Raw genomic sequence first — 20,035 nt, 5'->3', positions numbered from 1 at the left:
GTTTCCTTTCAACATTTGTTTATTTAATAAAACTTTGAGTTAATTACATGTAAACTAGAGTTATATTCATGTAACATTTGGTTTATTTGTTGTAGCATTGAGTAAATTAGATCCAATATTTGGTTAATTTGATATAACTTTGAGTTAAATTAAATAAAGCACATATTATTTACCGGTCATTAAAACACCAACAGATGTCATTTTCACCATTATAATAAGTTATAAATTAAATATAAATTTCTAGATAGCTATATAATGCATGCAATTTTATGAGCATCATTAATATATTTACTATAACATTTGCTTAAATTATCAAAGACTGCATGCATTTTTTAAAACAAGATAATTTCAAGCATTTGCATGATAAATAATTTTACTAGTTTCCGTTACATGTTGTTTTTGCATTCATGTGCCTGCATGTTCACAAAATTTCTGTTTAACATGTATTTCCTATTAATTATGTATTACACAAAATGAGTTTAATTTTATTACTACGGTATATCAATCAAGACTTACATTGGAGACAAATTTCAAAATTTAAAAGTAACTGTAATCAAGTATTTTATTGCTTTTGATTTCTTTTCTAGCTTGAAAAAAATGATTTGATGATAAATTCAGCTCTTGAAAAATTGATAAAATAAATTGTATTGTTCAAGATAAAAGTATCTCATAGCAAATATTTACCTTTCTGTAAATTTTCCTTATCCTTTTGGTACTTATAAACAATTAATAGTTGAACAATAAATTTGATAAAATTTTTAATAGCCCTCAACGACAAAAGATGTGCTCAATTATTATATTGAGTCTTTATCATAAAATAAGTTTAATATCATCTTTACTTTAACGTGTAAAAATTTCCTCAAATAAGATGTACTTCTATGTTATTATTTTAGACCATCGGTTGTACCGGACGAGGATCCCGTAGAGCCACCACCGGACTCAGCCGTTGGGGGTATAACCGGTGAACCTGAACCCCTGTCAGAGAAGGATATGAGAGAAGCGTCTGCTGCTGTTGATGTATTTGGAGAACCTCTGGTCAGTATTTCTCTATTCATTATACTCATTGTTAGGTTTGAGCCTCATATTGAATTGGTTGTATTGGATAATGGCTTTTAAAGAAGACATAATTTATTCCTAGAAAATATCTGTGTGTATTCAATTGTTTGAGATTAAACTTTATTTATTAAGGGGTAGCCTGCTGATAGGAACTGATTTAACCCATGTGAACAGTGCAGATCAAGATTAGCCGACACATCTTTGCTATCTGATTATCAGGTCTGCACTGTTTAAGTTAACCATTTTTGTTTCATGCTTTAAAATAAAGTTCTGTTACTTTACAGGTATCCAAAGCTTATTCAAAGACCTGGTCGTACAGAGAAGATGCGTTACTGGCTGTATATAAACAGATGCAGGAATTATCGACGGGAAATAAAGACGATGCACGTACCATGCTTCGAGCATCTCTCTTCCTTATCAAGAAAGCAATAACTGACAAAGTCTATGCTGTAAGTGATCAATGTTTATGATCATTAATGTAGTTAATTATTAATAGAGCTGTCATCGATAGAAATTATATCGATGCATCATTGATATTTTTCTGTCGATCAATAATCGATACACATTTGAAATAATCAATTATTTTGATAATTTTTTTAAACCAGTTTTCTTCATGTGATTTTGTTATCATTAATTGTATTGGTCATAATATCTTGTTATATAACCTTTCTTCAATTTGATTTGGTGTTATATAGCTAGAAAAAGCAATGAATTAAGGTTGTTCTCCTAGTAGAACTGGCCATGTTTGTACTGGGTGCCTGCTTGTACTAGAAATGATGATCAGAGGAGCACTTCACCAGAATAGCTGGAAAGTTGTAGCATGACATTTACACTCTGGCTCAGTGTGACTTCAAATCAAATGGGGAGTGGTGGTGGCCTTGTGATTAAGGTGTCTGCCTCTCAACCCATTGATCCACATTTGAGCCCTAATCATCCATGTTTCTTCATATGACACCTGGATACTGGTTGGTTCCAGGAAACGGACTTAAAAGTGTTCAATATAAGTTGCAAGAACTTGTTTAGCAATCTAGCACATGTAGCATAGATAATAAATATGTTTAAAGTAATCAAACCAAAGGAAGAAAATGTAAATGAGAAAATAAAATACTAGTACTTTTCTTTTAGCATTGTAATACATGTGTCTTGTGATAAAATCACGCATCAAATGTATTGTCAGTTCTGATGTGTTTATGATTACAGGTGTTCAAAGCTGGTTTAATGCTGCTGAAAATGATACTCACTGAATTTATAAACAAACACAAGTAAGTGATATTGTTATACACTATAGTATAAACTGTAATGAATGTTGTACTGTCATATGCCTGCACTATATTAATGTGAATAGTAAATTTTAAATCTCTTTATCATATGATATCGTTAGTGTTCATGAGATTAAGTCCTCAACGAAAAATGTACTCATTTCTTCTTACGTCATCTCTGTGTTAATTTAGATATTGCTTAGCAAATTTACTTCTTTTATTTTGCAATATTGAAATATTACTTTGACATCTGAGTCACCTTGACCTTCAAGGTCAGAGAAAGTGTCACAGCATCTTTATATATAAAGTATTTCGTATTAAGTTTACTATAACTTATAGATAAAAAAATAATGTAATGTAGCTTTTCATTGAGACTACAAAGTACCAAATATAAACTTATACAAGAAACAATTTTGAGCTGGCTGCTGTGTATAACTGAAGAACTGGTTTTATTTGTATCAGATTAATTTTTCGTTAATATTTGAGAATCAATTTCTCCACAAATTCATAGTTATTGTGTGTGCAAAATTGAGAATATCTTACTTTATTCAGCAACACTTTGAATTTTGGATAATAATGATGATGACCTAAAATCATGAATTATTATAATCTAATAAGGAAAAATATATTGTTTGGGAAAAAGAACATGAAATTTGAACATTGTGAATTTAAAGCATTCCACGTTTTGATGTACATTATTGTTATGAATTCAAATATTTTTGAATTTTAGACTCGTTAAAGCTGACACTATGACCACAGTTGAGAGAACTCTTCCAAGTTTACTACATAAAAGTGGAGATACTGTGAGTATTTTGATTATCAACATTTTGTCCTTTACATATATGTGTATTTCAGACTAAACTTGATGAAGTAGTGTTTAAATTAAGAATTAGAATGTAAGTTTTAGAGAGGTGTGTGCTATTTTAGAGAGGTGTATGTTGTTTTGCAATGTTTAGTGGATAAAAATTTTGATTTGTTCTCCACTTGTTTTGAATTATTTATATGTGAAGAAGTTGTCATAGAGTTGTAGTAAAACATCTTTAAAAAAATTCTTCAGAAATACACTTGTGATACACTTGTGGTATTTAACTGTAATATGAAAATTGTTTAACAAAATTTGAAGTTTTGATATGTAAAGTGAGTATAGTGAAATAAAAGTTAAATTAAAAGGTTGAAAACTCATATGGTATTACAGAGGTATGATTATATTTTATGTTATCATCTTTATATGTAACATAGTTATCACTCTCCCTGTGTCCTGACCATTCATTATTTATATGATAATCATCTGTGAATATAACTGACTTAAAGTATAGATATTTTAATTGTCAATGTCTTGGCATAACATATTGAAGGCTTGCATACATTATGCACATCTTTTTGGTCAATGTTTATATTTACTGAAGGCAATTTTTTTCTCTTTGTAGGCTGTGAGAAATCGAGATGATGCAAAGAATTTTATTTATGAAATGGCAGAGTTTCCCACAGTGAAGGTAATGTTTTCAGTTTTCATGTACAATTTGATAGTAAATTGAGCACATTTAAAAGTTTTAAAAATTTGATTCTTTCAGTACTTGATTAGATCGTTATGTTAAAAAAATAAAACTTTTTTTCTTAAAAGTTTCCTTTTTTTTAAAAAATAAAACCTTTTTTTCTTAAAAGTTTCCTTTTACGATCTGATAGTAATTAAGTATATTGAAAGTTTTAAAATTTCTTTCTTTCATTACTGGAACCGATTGTTAAATAACCGAATTGAAAAAAATTATTAATGTATTTTTTGGTCCTAATTGCAAAACAAACATCTTTTTTATTTTAGCCTACAATGGTAGTTCCACACGAGTGTGTGAAGGCATGGAAAGGTAACCCTGCGCCAAGGCTGGCTCAAAGTAGAGCCGAGATTGTTGAGGCACTGTATGAACAACTTGGCATTAAAGACTCAAGAAGGTAAATGTTATGGTGGCTGATTTGTGCCATTCTTGTTTTCGCCCTGTGACCCCATCAAGCGAAAAGTCAAGAATAAGCAAGTTAAAATGGCGTGGGGCGCTGAGCTAAAACAAGCTAATTAGCAGGGGCGCTGTGGTAGATTGATAGATAAGACTTTGCCCCGCGGGGTTCATGATATCATTGCCTGAACTGTTGCAAGAGGCATTTCCAAATGCAATACAGGAAACCAGTTTGTGTGCTTATCTCAGTAGAGTTAACATCACATAGGTAATCAAGTGGTCCAAGGTTCAATCCTTTGGCGAGGCAATATTTATCCTTGACATTTAATCTCAGACATTGATTCTTTTTGTCATTTGTCATTCACAGCTGATTTAGAAATTATGTGTGATAATTAGTCTGTTGCAGAGAAATTGGTAAATTACCAGAAAGTTATATAGGAAAGCCAGTAGGGTGGACAAACTGCCAAGATTTGACCAAAAGTGTGTTGAAATTTGCATTAAAACAAAAGAAACAAAAAAAACAACCTTATAATGGTTTCATTGTTGGCGTGACTTAAATATTAACCTGTTATTATTTCAGTGGTCTGACGACGGACAACATCATGAATTTCTGTGTAGTTGCGTTACAGCATACGTCTGCAGATGTAAGACTCGTGGCTGAGAGAATAGTTAAAGGTAGAACTACTTTCAATCTGTATCAAGTCTGAGGTTATTATGAATAATAGCCCTTATGTTCCGATTGGACACCTAGGAGTCAGCGTCAGAGTTTTGCGTGCAAAAAAATATCTCATCAATTACTAATGAAATTTGCTTGTAGCTTCACACTTATTTCAGAGCATAATAGGAGGTCTTTGTGAACAAAGAAAATTTTTGGTCTAAGTTTTGCTTGCAATATTAATCTTTCAAAAAACTACTTATTGTATTCACTTTAAACTTGATTCATTCTTTATGAAATACAATTCAAGATAACTTTTCAAGACCCATAATTCTGGCATGGATTTTGAATGAAATAAGGCCCATTATGAACTTAATGATATTCTTTTGTCAATTTCCAATACACAGTATGTACATTATTTGTATTTTTGTGAATGAAAATTTCTTCTGTTAATTCTTATATTTTCCAGCTTCTTTTCTTTATTTACAAGCACTGAAAATAGTCAACTGTGCTGTCCTACAGACAATTCATGTTTTATATGTGCTTATTTATAGTTGCAATTGAAACCAATGACTAGGTTTACTAAAGTGCTAGAACATTCTAGATATAACTTGCAGTTCAAACAAATGAGAACATTACATGAATTACATTTTTAAATGTATTAATTTATAGCATTTTACAAGAAATAGGTCAACCAATTACAATTTTTTGTGCATGAATTACATTTATATATTGATTTATTTATAGCATTATACAAGGAAGCAGGTCAACCGGTGAAGGATTATCTCCCTGTAGATGACGAGAAAACACGCAAGAATACAATGTGGAGATTGTTGTTTGAATATTTTGACCAGATTGATGGAAAACCAAGCAAATCTGATATTAAGGTAATTATGCTAAGGAAATATTTACAACACCGTTTTCTTGCTAAATTTATAAGTCAGCCTTGAGACCTTTTAAGTTATGTAGGTATACAGATGATTAATTCCATTAAATCTGAGCAAGATTGGGATGGGTTTGGATTCTGTGTGGAACCACTCAGTTTCTTTAGGCCAGTTGTATACTTAGTATTAGAATTCAATATCCTTTCTAGTTAATAAAGTTCCTCTTTTCAAGTGAAATAAATAAAAGTCCTGAAAAGTAAGTATTTTCAGAATTTGTAACTCCGTTTATTTTAACCAAACCATTAAGTCTGATGGTGACGACTGAATCTTCGCCTGAGGCCTGTACAGACCAAGATCAACTGACAATTGTCCTTGCTATCTGAACATGGTCTGCACTGTTTGCTGTCCAGTCAGTACTTATTTTGAAATTTTCCCAAAACAATGATGATCGGTTTTGTCCACAACAAAAGAAAATGGACATGACCATCTTAAATTTTTTAGCGCAAAAAGGAGCTTAGAATGCATGCTTATTTTGATATTTAGTTTCAATAGTAATATTATTTATTATATTAAGCAGTATTTTTTTTTCCAGGATTTTTGAAACATAACTCTTACACATGAAATTGGGAATTTCAGCGATGTTTTGTTAAAAAATTGGGAAAAAATGCATGAATGAAATTTTGCAGTGATTAAATAAATGCTAAGAATCACTGTCTAGATCTTAAGCACCAAAAGCTCTTATTTGCAAAGCTTTTAGAATTTGCTATTCAGTATTTTTAATTTGTAACTTTCATTTGGGAATTTTTTCCTGTTGATTGGGCAAATGATATACTATCTATTTTCAATTGGGAATATGACCAGATATCGACTTTTAAATGAGCCAAAAAAAAGATCTATGTATTATAATGTTTATATTATATTGTAATGTTTTATATTATATTGTAATGTTTTATATTATAGCGACAAAAGGCAGAGGAAGAGAGTAAAAAACAGCAAGAGATAGAAGGTTTACAACGACAATTACAACAACTTAAAGATATGGCTTCAGGAAAAGCAGTATGTTACATTATTCAGTTATATACTTATGTTATTAGTTATAAAGATTCCTGACTGGTTATATCGTCCTATATAATTGATTGTTTGCAGATGTAACCCGGGCCACAAGGGGCAGGTTATATTGCGAACAATTGTTTATATACAGCCATATAACCTGTAAGGAATTTTCATAATGATTTTATAACACAGCAAACTTTCTTCTTTACAGAAAATATGCGATTGTTTTGACATAATGAAAGCAACTGTGTATATAAATCTATATGAACGACCTGATTATTTAATGAAAAATGACATTACAAACGTGCAGTATTATAATGTGCTTTATATAGAGTTTTTCAGACTTACAAAAAGTAATAAATCATTCCAGGTTAGGAAAAGCTAATTTTTATGCCCCCCCCCCCATATAATGGCAAGGGCATATAGTGTTACCCAGTTCCGTCATTCCGTCATTCCGTCCTTCCGTCCTTCCGTCATCATCAGTTTCCATTCATTATCTTAATAACTGTTGCACTTATTGAACTCAAACTTGCCATATGGATATGTCATGAGAAAATACAGGTCAAGTTCGAAATTGGTCATGGTTCGATGATTTTTGGCAGAGTTATGTCCCTTTTACTTTGAAAATAATATGAAATTTTCAGTTTCCGTCCATTATCTCCCCAACGGTACAACACATTCAACTCAAACTTGGCATATGGATATGTCATGAGAAAATACAGGTCAAGTTCGAAATTGGTCATGGTTCGATGATTTTTGGCAGAGTTATGTCCCTTTTACTTTGAAAATAATATGAAATTTTCAGTTTCCGTCCATTATCTCCCCAACGGTACAACACATTCAACTCAAACTTGGCATATGGATATGTCATGAGAAAATACAGGTCAAGTTCGAAATTGGTCATGGTTCGATGATTTTTGGCAGAGTTATGTCCCTTTTACTTTGAAAATAATATGAAATTTTCAGTTTCCGTCCATTATCTCCCCAACGGTACAACACATTCAACTCAAACTTGGCATATGGATATGTCATGAGAAAATACAGGTCAAGTTCGAAATTGGTCATGGTTTGATGATTTTTGGCAGAGTTATGTCCCTTTTACTTTGAAAATAATATGAAATTTTCAGTTTCCGTCCATTATCTCCCCAACGGTACAACACATTCAACTCAAACTTGGCATATGGATATGTCATGAGAAAATACAGGTCAAGTTCGAAATTGGTCATGGTTCGATGATTTTTGGCAGAGTTATGTCCCTTTTACTTTGAAAATAATATGAAATTTTCAGTTTCCGTCCATTATCTCCCCAACGGTACAACACATTCAACTCAAACTTGGCATATGGATATGTCATGAGAAAATACAGGTCAAGTTCGAAATTGGTCATGGTTCGATGATTTTTGGCAGAGTTATGCCCCTTTTACTTTGAAAATAATATGAAATTTTCAGTTTCCGTTCATTATCTCCCCAACGGTATTACACATTCAACTCAAATTTGACATAAAGATGCATGATAGGAATAAGCAGTTCAAGTTTGAATTGTGTTGTGGTTCAATGATTTCTCCCACAGTTATGCCCCTAATTCTCCCACAGTTATGCCCCTTTAACTAACAGAAATTTTCAGTTTCCGTTGATTATCTCCTCGACAGTTGTACATATTCAACTCAAATTTGTTATATGGATATGTCATATGAATATGCATGTCAAGTTTGAATTTGGTTATGGTCTGATAAATTTTGCCAGACTTATGCCCCTTGAACTTTGAAAAAAAATTTATTTCCGCGTTCTAACGTTTCTAGGAAGATATTAACTGTCAGTTCAGATCAACGCGCATTTTATCTTGAGATGGAGATTCAATTCTTGAATGGTTCCAATAAATGTTCATGGTAAGTTGCTTTCACTATAGTATACCTGCTACATTTTTATGTAGCTGCTTCTACCCTGTCATTTACTTATCTCGATTTCCTTCTCTTATTGTTTAAAGATGGGCACAAAGTAATGAAAAGTTTATGGCAGAACATTTCCCTTCCTTGCACAGGTGATTCATTTAAAAATAAATAATAAAAGAAAAAATCAAAACAGTCTGATAATTTGATTTCCAAAATTTTAGAAAATATCTTCTTAATACAATTAATCATTGATTTGAAGATGTCATAATAATTATGTTGAATCTTCATATAAGCTTGCGATATATACCAAGCTTGATTTAAAAGATCTCATTTTGAGAAACCATTTTTCTATTTTTAGTAATGGTGGCCATGACCATAGGGGGTCCTAATGCATTTAATGCAATTTCAACCAGGACCTTTAGTATGGGGGGGAGGGGGTTTAAAAATAATTTGACACCACTGAAATAGCTCAACTATTCAACTAGCAATTTTTATAAAAGTTTTTATAATTCAAGACAAATTAATTTCTTTGACACTGAAGGGAAACACTATACACATGAAAAAGGAACAGGTAAGAGTACATAAATAAACCCATGTTTGTTCTATTCTTGAAACATACTAGTACTTTTTGTTCAAACACAATGCCTTATGCAGGTATATTGAATTGACTGCTGGACTATCAAAACATTGACCATGGGTTTTTTTCTATTAAAATTTACGAGCTGTGACTCTTCAATTGTCACCTCCCACTTTCATTATAATCTTTTGGGATATACTGTTATATGACATGAGTAACTACATTTAAGATATGCTTGAACAGTTTTTTGATTGACAAATGTACTATCCAAATTATGACCATGTGATCAAGAAATTTTTACATAATAGTTTTCATTGGTTTAGATTGAAAATGATGTCATTCTTATTGACATGTCAACTCCCACCAATTATAACTGTACAAGGGATGATCAGAAAGTACACAGAATTTTTGTTGTTTTTCATCTGTTAATGGGATACTGTACTAGTGGTTAATTTTGCGACATTGAAATATTAATTTTGCGAATTGCAAATTATTCTCATTGCTTGTCTGTTTAAGTTTGGTCTAAAAATTCACAAATGTTTTAATGAAACTATATAATTATGTGTTAATAATACAATTGGTTATTCATATAACAAAAGAATATTTCAAATGTTTCAAAATATGAAAATGAAATGTGTGATCAGGTCCTTTATCAAATTAACAATGTATTAAATATTCATATAAATAATAAAGGTATTAAACAACTGAATAGAACAATCACAACAACAGCATAGTTAGCTGCGAAGGGAGCGTAATTCTTAACAGGCACCTGCTTAATTAATGATATCACAAAAACAGTATTAAATTCAAGAAATCATTTTCTCAAATATTTCCGCACACAAAAAGTCCACTTTTTGACATTCGCAAAGTTTTTGTGATGCATAAATATCCACTTATACAGTAATGTAAAGATCTATAATCTCTAAATAGTTCAAATGAATCAGTATCTTTGACAAGTGACACATATGGCCTTAAAAATGTTGTTAAGGCACAGACATATGATGTCATTTTGTGTTTTATGTATTCTATATCTATCACATTTTTATGCCCCCGCCATATAATGGCAGGGGCATATAGTGTTACCCTGTTCCGTCATTCCGTCATTCCGTCATTCCGTCCTTCCGTCCTTCCGTCATCATCAGTTTCCGTTCATTATCTTAATAACCCTTGCACATATTGAACTCAAATTTGACATATGGATATGTCATGAGAAAATATAGGTCAAGTTCGAAATTGGTCATGGTTAAATGATTTTAGGCAGAGTTATGCCCCTTTTACATTGAAAATAATATGAAATTTTCAGTTTCCGTTCATTATCTCCCAAACGGTTCAAAACATTCAATTCAAAATTGACATATGGATATGTCATGAGAAAATACAGGTCAAGTTCGAAATTGGTCATGGTTCGATGATTTTTGGCAGAGTTATGCCCCTTTTACTTTGAAAATAATATGAAATTTTCAGTTTCTGTTCATTATCTCCCCAACGGTACAACACATTCAACTGAAACTTGACATATTGATATGTCATGAGAAAATACAGGTCAAGTTCAAATTTGGTCATGGTTCGATGAATTTTGGCAGAGTTATGCCCCTTTTACTTTGAAAATAATATGAAATTTTCAGTTTCCGGTCATTAACTCCCCAATGGTACAACACATTCAACTCAAACTTGACATATGGATACGTCAAAGGAATGCGCAGGTCAAGTTCAAATTTGGTCATGGTTCGATGATTTTTGGCAGAGTTATGCCCCTTTTACTTTGAAAATAATATGAAATTTTCAGTTTCTGTTTATTATCTCCCCAACAGTATTAAACATTCAACTCAAATTTGACATATTTATACGTCAAAGGAATGCGCAGGTCAATTTCAAATTTGGTCATGGTTCGATGATTTTTGGAAGAGTTATGCCCCTTTCCCTTTAAAAATAATATGAAATTTTCAGTTTCCGTTTATTATCTCCCCAACAATATTACACATTCAACTCAAATTTGACATATGGATATGTTTTTGGAATGCGCAGACCAAGTTCGAATCTGGTCATGGTTCAATGATTTTTGGCAGAGTAATGCTCCTTTCACTTTGAAAATGATATGAAATTTACAGTTTCTGTTCATTATCAACCCAACAGTGTTACATATTCAACTCAAAATTAACATATGGATATGTCAAAGGAATGCGCAGGTCAAGTTGGAATTTGGTCATGGTTCGATGATTTTTTGGCAGAGTTATGTCCCTTTCACTTTGAAAATAATATAGATACATCTTAGGAATAAGCAGTTTAAGTTTGAATTTGGTCGTGGTTCAATGATTTTAGACAAACTTATCTTTCCTGTATGTTGGAAAAATTTTGAACTTTCACTTCCAGCACTCATACTTTTGTGGAAATGTATATAGCCATTATGTTGGCTACAAATATGCAATATGCTATTTTTAAAAGGTTAAGACTGAATAATTTCAGTGCCTTGAACATTGTATAAAAATGGTTAAGACTGAATAATTTCAGTGCCTTGAACATTGTATAAAAATGGTTTGTGTTAACATTGAAAAGTTTTAAGGGCTTTGAACTTAGAATGAAAAAAATAATTTGTGCAAACAAATTTGGAACTAAGTATTATAACATTTGAAATTTTGGCTGCATGCGGGGGCATCCGTGGCATGATGACACATTTCTAGTTTGTTATAGAAACATATGTGTATAATCATCATATTGTATGTGACTGGCTAGAATAATTTATATGTCTATCTTTTATGTCTTTTAACGGTCTACACATCTTTTTGTGGACTAGTGTCACAAATGCAAATCAGCGAATCAGAACTGCACTTTTATAAATTGTTTACAATCTTAAATAATGCAGATTATTCTTAGTGTTAGTTTAAACATATTTTTTTAAGCTTGATTCCAAAACAAGTTCTTGCAACTTATATAAATCACTTTGGAGTCCGCATCCTAGAACCCAAGTATGGCTCAAACCAATGATCCCTAGGTTGTGAGGTAGACATCTTAACCACTAGGCCACCACCCGCTTTCTTAGTGTTATGTTTGGTTTTAAAGTCAATAATATTAAAATGTATAAAGCTATTTGTAATAAAATATTTTCTAAAAATTTATAAGCAGTAAAATTATGTTGCTTGTGGAATCTTGAAAGAGATTTTTGGTTATACAAATATAGCATGATTGAGTGCTATGATAGTGTGGTACTACTATATACATGTCCATGAAAAATGGTCTCCAGTAGCTGGCATAATATGTTTTTTTTTTAAAGGTGGCATATTAAAATTGCACTGTCCGTCTGTCTGTTTGTCACCACTTACACAACATTTGTGTTCAGACTGTAACTTTTTAGTCAGTTCATTTTTATAAATTTAGTATATAATCTACACTTGATATCTGTTTGATTTAAAAAATTTATATGTCCCACTATTGACATACCTTTCTCTTTACTGTATACATTTATATGTCTGATTTTGTAATTTTGTCATATTGCAGCCTGTTGATGAAAATGTACTAAAAGCTGACGCTAAAAAAGGTCTTAAGGTATGAGTAGTTATAATTTGAAGTTGTATTAAAAAAAACAAACTTGTTTTGATAAAAAATAGAACAAAAGGAATTTAACTTTAACTTTAAGATAATTTTTGATTGTTTAAAATCAGTTATAATGATAAGAAATAATCTTGATTAAATTTAAGTAAATTTTCAAAGCTATGTAATATGTAGACGTTAACTTTTATTCGGAACATCAGCATTTTTGTCCATATTTATTTTATACATAGCTTTTGATCATGAATTACATTTTGCCTATCGTTTAAAATTTGTACTTTGTATAGAGGAAGAAATAGTGTAGGTTTATTTGTTCAAAATTGTGTGACAAATTAATGAATTAGTGTTAATATGATGAATTTTACAGAAAGGAGGGAAAGCAGCTCCTAAGACAAAACCTAAGCCCGACCCTGATGATGATACATCAGTTTATAACATGGACAAGTAAGTAGCTTTCATAAATATAATTATGTGATTTCAGTTAATTATCTGATCACCAGTTACTGTCACATGCTACTAGACTTAAAGCAATATGCCTTCAGAATGATGCTAATTTTTATGAAAATTTTGAAAATGTATTTAAAAATGTATTTGAAAGTAAAATATTGTGAATTGAACCAAGAAAATTATCTAAACATACATGGCAAATGACACTTACAATCCATGTAAATTAGCCAGAAATGGTCAAAATATACAAAAACAGCCCTTACTGCGTAGTCTCGCAGTAGATATATAGTGATAAATACTGTAAAATCATTCATTATTGGCACATAACTTGTATATTATTACTTGAATATTGAATCTTAGTCTAAGAAAAGCTAGACATGTTAACCACTCAGCCATGCCACCAAAGTGATCTTTACAGTCTTGATATAAACAAACAATAATGATTGGAAAAAAAACACACACACACAAAATAGGGAAGATTGCATGAACTGTTTATATTTCAGTATATGTATATTTTGTGGAGAGAAGAATTCTAGTTTCACAGAGGAAGGTTTAGATCTGCATTACTGGAAAAATTGTCCAATGTTGAAACGTTGTGCCAATTGCAAACAGGTAATTAATATTTTTCCATTACTATGTAATTATATTACCAATTCAAAACCAGATATTTATGTTTTGTAAACATTTCAAGTATTTTCAATGTTTAAAAAGTCATAGTTTCTTATGGCATTGTACAAATGTTATTAGAAAATATTGTGTATCACCAATATAAGTGTATTTGTGGCTGTCAGAAGTGTTAATTTTTTCAATCAGAAATCTCTTGTGTCACCTTGAAAAGGCGACATATAGGGGTTACTTTTGTCAGTGGTGTCGGCTTCAGCGGCGTAGGCCTCCCCTTAAGCTTGTCTGGAGCATAAGTCAGTCATTATAAGTTGGATTGACTTCAAACTTGGTGTGCATGCTTCTTATAATGACTCGAAGTGCAATGCTTAAGAACCGGTACTCTGCACTTCTTAATTTTTGAGTTATTGCCCTTAATTAATTTTCATACTTTATTTTTGTCCGAGCAATTTCTCCTAAAGTATAAAAGCTATGGACTTGAAACTTCATAGGATGATAGATCTCATTAAAAAGAAGTGCAGTGTACAAGAAACTCTGCACTACTTATTTTTGAGTTATTGCCCTTTGTTAATTTTCATATTTCATTTTTGTCCTGGCCATTTCTCCTAAACTATATTGTTCATAAGGCGACACATCCGACTCGCGGAGTTCTAGTAACTATTAAGGGTATGGTTCAGAACTTTTAATTAAGTATATTTATTGTGTCCTTCATTTTGTTAAATGTAAACGCGTTTTTACTTTATATACTATTTTATATATGACCAATAGTTAAGGCTGAGTAGAGAGAGAGGGAGAGAGAGCTCGAGAGGTTTTGCTATAGATGAGTAGTATAAATATGTTTCTTCAAGTACATTATGAAATAAGTGTTTGTAACTTATAATGTCCCTTAACCTGCTGAATTTGTATAATGGATTTGACCAGCTTTAAATTTGGACCATTCCATTCAATGTTTAAGGGATTTCAGTATAAAATTCAAAAAGTGATACTACCAACATTATAGAACCTAGTCAGACTACATAGAGGTACAATCTGGCTTGGCTCTATACTGGTGGCAAAGGCTAATCACCTACAGGTCTAGTAGATTATGGGATAGTCATTGTTTAGTCTTGTTTAATTGAACTAACCAGGACTGGTGTCTCAAGAGGGCACCTGGTTGTGACCATAGTAGGGCATGAACCTTATCACTAGATTGAAAGCCCATTCTTACTACATGGCTACAACTTATTCCATTGATTAATTAAGGTTATGTTCAAGTCCTTAGCATTCATGATATCTTGAGTTAACATTTTTTTCATTTTTTGACATGATTATTAATTTCAGGTTGTGGAAATTGCCAGCTACACCGATCATTTGCTGACAGAATGTGAGGCCAAATCTAACTACGCCAAGTGTAACCGATGTACTGAAGCCATAACTAAACCTGAACACGAGCAGCACGTGGCCGAGAAAGCTTGTAACGGTACAAGCAATCTATTTTTCTCGTAATGTGATTGATTAAAGGCCTTAGAAATGCAATTATTGTATATAGTAGAAATTTAAAAAAAAATTCTTTTAAAAATCCCTAAGAGCTAGAGCTGAGATATTTAGCATCAAACATCTTCTAATGGGTATCTATGTTTTGTTATTTTACAGCTGCAAAATCAGGGATGAACCATTGTCCATTATGTCATCAAAACCACATTTCAGGGGAAGATGGCTGAAAGAACCATCTTATGGCAAAAGATGGCTGTAAGCAAAATCCTAGACGTCTGTTGGCACTAAATAAACCACAAGGTAATTTTACTTTCAGATTTCTTCTAATGCAGAAAAAGGATATATATAGCTTTAGCCGATGCAAACATAAAGTGACGGTATCCTCATGTTTTTGGTGGCAATGGGAGTAAAGTTAGAGATATACATGTATTACAAAACATTGACTTCTTTAATCATGTTTGACCAAAAATGGATAATAAGAAATGTTTAGAATAAAATATAAAAAGACTGTCCAACTCTTTTTATCAGCTGAGTATAACAGATGCAGCCAACATGTCCAAAGCCTATTTGCAGAAATTTCCTGTATGTCATGTTGGTTAATGAATATTCATTAAAAGTAGAATATATGTTTTGAAGCAAATATGGTAAAATGTAAACTTATTTTGACTCTTACTTGTGCTGTGAACAGGATGCATGATGCCACTTTTATATATGTAGGGTGGGATGAACATATTTTTAACTCCCATTTTAAAAAATCTCATACCTGTACTTACCTTAAAAAAGTATGAAATTTGATTCTATGACTAAAATGGCTAATGGGTGCTAGATGGAAGTAATGATAAGTGCAACCTTCCAGGATTATGTATGTATGGCAAACAATTTTTATTTAAATTAGACATGAAGTATCATTATTTTTTTTCAGGGAAAGCTGGTGGAGCTACAATAAGGGGGAAGCCTGCACCGAAGGGATTAAAGAAGACACCAAGATAAAGGCACACACACATATGATGCTTGTGATGTCAAACAATAAATATTTCAATACACATGCCAGCCATTTATTAGAGTTTACATGTATTCTCTAGTATATTATCTAGTATATTAGCCGTGATATAGTCAGTTAAGTGCTAAAATAATGAGTTATTTCCTGCATAATTGTTCAACAGTTTTATATCTTAAAGTCATAAACCACTTGTAACTATGACTGATTGGATATTTAATTTATGTTAAAATTTGAAAATTGACCAATGAAATAGGTTGTTTTTGATAAGGGTTTTTACATAAATCTCATCTTAAGACCTAATAATGGTGTATCAGTATGTTGTTGGTGATTCCAATTTGTAATGTTTAATTTGACAAATAACAAAGCTCCGCTTAAATTATTTGTTTATAGATATATGTCATTTATAACAACACAACTTCTGATTGGCCACAATCTCCAAGATGATACATATTCAATTAAGACTATCTGAGACATCCTTGGTCACTGTTACTGGAAACGATTTTGAACTGAGCCAATCAGAACACTGCTTTTTGTGACTCATGGTTCCCTAAATTCTTTGGAGCAGATTTTTTAATCCCACTTTGTTATCAAACTTTGATGACTTTATGTCCTAAGCGACCATTACACTTATTATACTTCAGGAATTGTTGTCAATTTCATTTGGTTTTAACAGGTACATATATTAACATATATGTACCTGGTTTTAATAAATGTTACAAACCTGAAGGTGTACATTTCATACACTAGAATTAAGATTTTTGTGTTCAGTGTTCAAATAATGTTTTGTTTTCAGCAACATTTTGTTATTGTCCAAGTGTTCTTTCATCAGATAGGGCTTTATCTACTATATTATCATCAATTGCATTAGACCGTGTATCGAACCTGAGCATGTATGTTATAAAAAGAAATTGTTAGGCCTTTTTTACAAAAAACAATTTTAAAAAATTGTTAATTTAACATCCCATTATCACAATTGCAATGTTTGTTTAGGCAGCCACTATCCATTTTAGATTCTCAAATTATCAGGCTTACAATTTGGTCATGTTAACTAAAAAGTACATTTTCTTGCCTTGAAAAATTGAACATTTTGATAAGTTTTAATTATTTGTTTATTTATTTTTTTGTGATTTCGATTTCTCTTAAAATAAATACACATGAATGAATTGTATGAAACTGCTTACCAGTGACATAATACATTATTAATTATTCTCTATTTATGTCTAAAGTTTGGTTGTTACAAAAACCGAAGAAAATTTGCACACAAGTCTGTGATAATGAATGTTGTGAGTGAAAATCTTGAATTTTATTCTTTCATATATCAATTTTTCATACATATAAATACATACGTGTAGTCTATTTGTGTAGTCTGTATGCTGATATGTGTATTCAATAGAATTGTATATTCAAATATCAAGCCGTTAACTGTGTCAAAAATTTTCAATGGACTTATCGATGAGATATCAACATTTATTTGTACAAATATATTGTGTCAAATGTATGTTGCTAATTTGAATCACATTTGATACTGTAAAAGCACACATTTTTGTCATAGATTTAAATTTTGCTATTTTTTTGCAAATTTCAGATTTTCACAATAAAAAGAAACCTTTGCAGAATATCTACAATATAAATTTAATCAAACTTATAGTAATAATTGTAGAATGTTAAATTTTGCCAATTAGTCCTGTAGTCCAAAACATTGATTTCACGAAACTTTGGTCTTATGAAAATCTCAGGTTTAATAGTAGGCTTTATGATAATATTGTGTTTATTAAAAGTTATGTGTTTAATGGAAAATAGAGGGAAATAGCTTTGTTAGATTGAACATAACTATATAGTAAGAAGACTGTTTGATAAAAGCAGTACCATGTTATAATTTGAATGAAGCTTAATACACTTTATGTTACTCTGATAAAAGACATAAAACATGTTTTAATAAAGAAATGACAGACTTTCTGAAGAGTTGATATTAATAATTTTAGTATTTTTCACAGACAACCCTCATTTTCATAGAAAAATCAGGTCTCATGACATAAATGATCCCCATGGGACTCTTGTCATTGGGTTTAAAATGCAGGCAACTAAAATACAAGGTCACTATCACTTCCTTTTAACATAAAATGTTAACTTTTCTTCCTTGCCATTTCTTATTTTTGTTAAATTTTATGTAATGTTATTTGTGATATATTATTTATTGGACTATTTATTTTATTACAATAGAGAACATATTATTATAATTATTATCATTATATAATCTAGAGGACCACAATATTAAATGATAATGAAGAATAATAACTAGATGTAACAGATGGGGGCTAGTTGTTATTGAATTTACAGTGCAGTTTGAAAAAATGATTTTCAAATTGATAAAGGAGATATTTTGACTTAGTGGAGTCCATGGGCTGAGTGGTTAAGTGGAAATTATTTGATTTTAAACCAATTGCAACTCATCACTGTAGACTCGAATCCTGACACAGACTATGGATTTTTCCATGTGAAGAAGCTGTTCAGTTAGCTTACAGAACATTGGTTGTTCTACTTATAGTAGGTGCTTGTTTGTGCATGAAATAATACACGGAAGGGAAACTGAGGTCTTCCTCTACCAATAAAGCTGGAAAATTGGTCACTTTAGTTTCTGAAAAGTACTTGTTCTCTTAACTATGAACATGCTGAATTTCTGTAATGTACGTGTTTGCTATGGCATTCTTTTTGAATCAGTTTAATATCATTCAAAGTTTAAGCGATTTCAGGAATTAGAATACAAAAATTGAGCAACTAACAGTATATACAGTCAGACTACAGGAAAGTACAGGCTGGCTTGGCTCTATACTGGTGACAAATGCTAGTTTCGGTTCCAGCAGATTGAATACTGTTTAATCAAAATTTCTGGATAGATCTACATAGATTTTGTTTATAATTTTGAAATCTGATTCATGTTGAACAATTGAGGGTACTCAATGTTTCATGATATTATTCAATTAAAGGCACATTATGCCTGAGAAATCAATTTTTACTTGTTTAGAAGTGGCTAACATGAAATTTATAATGGATAGATAACTGTTTTAAAGCATGTTAGATGCTTTTTACTGAAATAAATTAGCACTAAATGTGAAATAATTTGTCATAAATGTAGCAAAATGTAAAGAATTAGTATGTTGACTTTCATACAAAAACTAATTCACTATAACTTTACTAATTACCAAAAAACAACAGAAGATATAGAATATTCAGGTAATTGGCCAATGAGTTACTTTTCAGAAATAATGATAGTACATCATAAACAAAAGCTTCTGAGAAATGAAATTAAAAGCATTCCTGAGGCATAATGGGCTTTTCAATGTTAAAATTTGTTAAGAGAAATTTGTTTTTGTTTTGTAGTTATTGTTAATGATACAAAGAATGAGAAATAAAAAAAGATCAAATTGTATGTGATTCCTATAGTTTTCAAAAACAAGTGTATATGAATAATTTGAATATGTAATTTGCTACTTTATCATAATAGCAAAAATGTTAAATATTTGTTATATTCTAGTGAAGTTAATAAATTATATAGGTTATACTATATTTTAAAGCAGTTAGCTCACAGATGTTTACTTCTTGAAAATTCTAAATACCTCGCACATTATATTAATTAA

The 20,035-nt window shown here is 31.1% G+C and overlaps 1 protein-coding gene across 1 annotated transcript; it reads left to right on the top strand.

Annotated features, from left to right (window-relative positions):
• Window positions 1–473: 473 nt before the first annotated feature.
• Window positions 474–18,356, top strand: LOC132735522 (centrosomal protein of 104 kDa-like). Its single transcript, XM_060722480.1, has 16 exons — window positions 474–496; window positions 894–1,035; window positions 1,341–1,505; window positions 2,257–2,318; window positions 3,046–3,118; window positions 3,743–3,808; window positions 4,132–4,259; window positions 4,839–4,933; window positions 5,661–5,800; window positions 6,758–6,853; window positions 12,809–12,856; window positions 13,227–13,303; window positions 13,810–13,918; window positions 15,248–15,386; window positions 15,560–15,700; window positions 16,323–18,356. The coding sequence occupies exons 1-15, from the start codon at window positions 474–476 to the stop codon at window positions 15,625–15,627; spliced, it is 1,431 nt and encodes a 476-aa protein (XP_060578463.1). The 3' UTR covers window positions 15,628–15,700; window positions 16,323–18,356.
• The last annotated feature ends 1,679 nt before the right edge of the window (window positions 18,357–20,035 follow it).

The sequence above is a fragment of the Ruditapes philippinarum genome, unplaced genomic scaffold (assembly GCF_026571515.1).
Source record: "Ruditapes philippinarum isolate M1 unplaced genomic scaffold, ASM2657151v2 ctg5578_1_1_1_1, whole genome shotgun sequence".
Lineage (NCBI taxonomy): Eukaryota > Metazoa > Mollusca > Bivalvia > Venerida > Veneridae > Ruditapes > Ruditapes philippinarum.
This window is presented reverse-complemented; position numbering and strand designations above follow the sequence as displayed.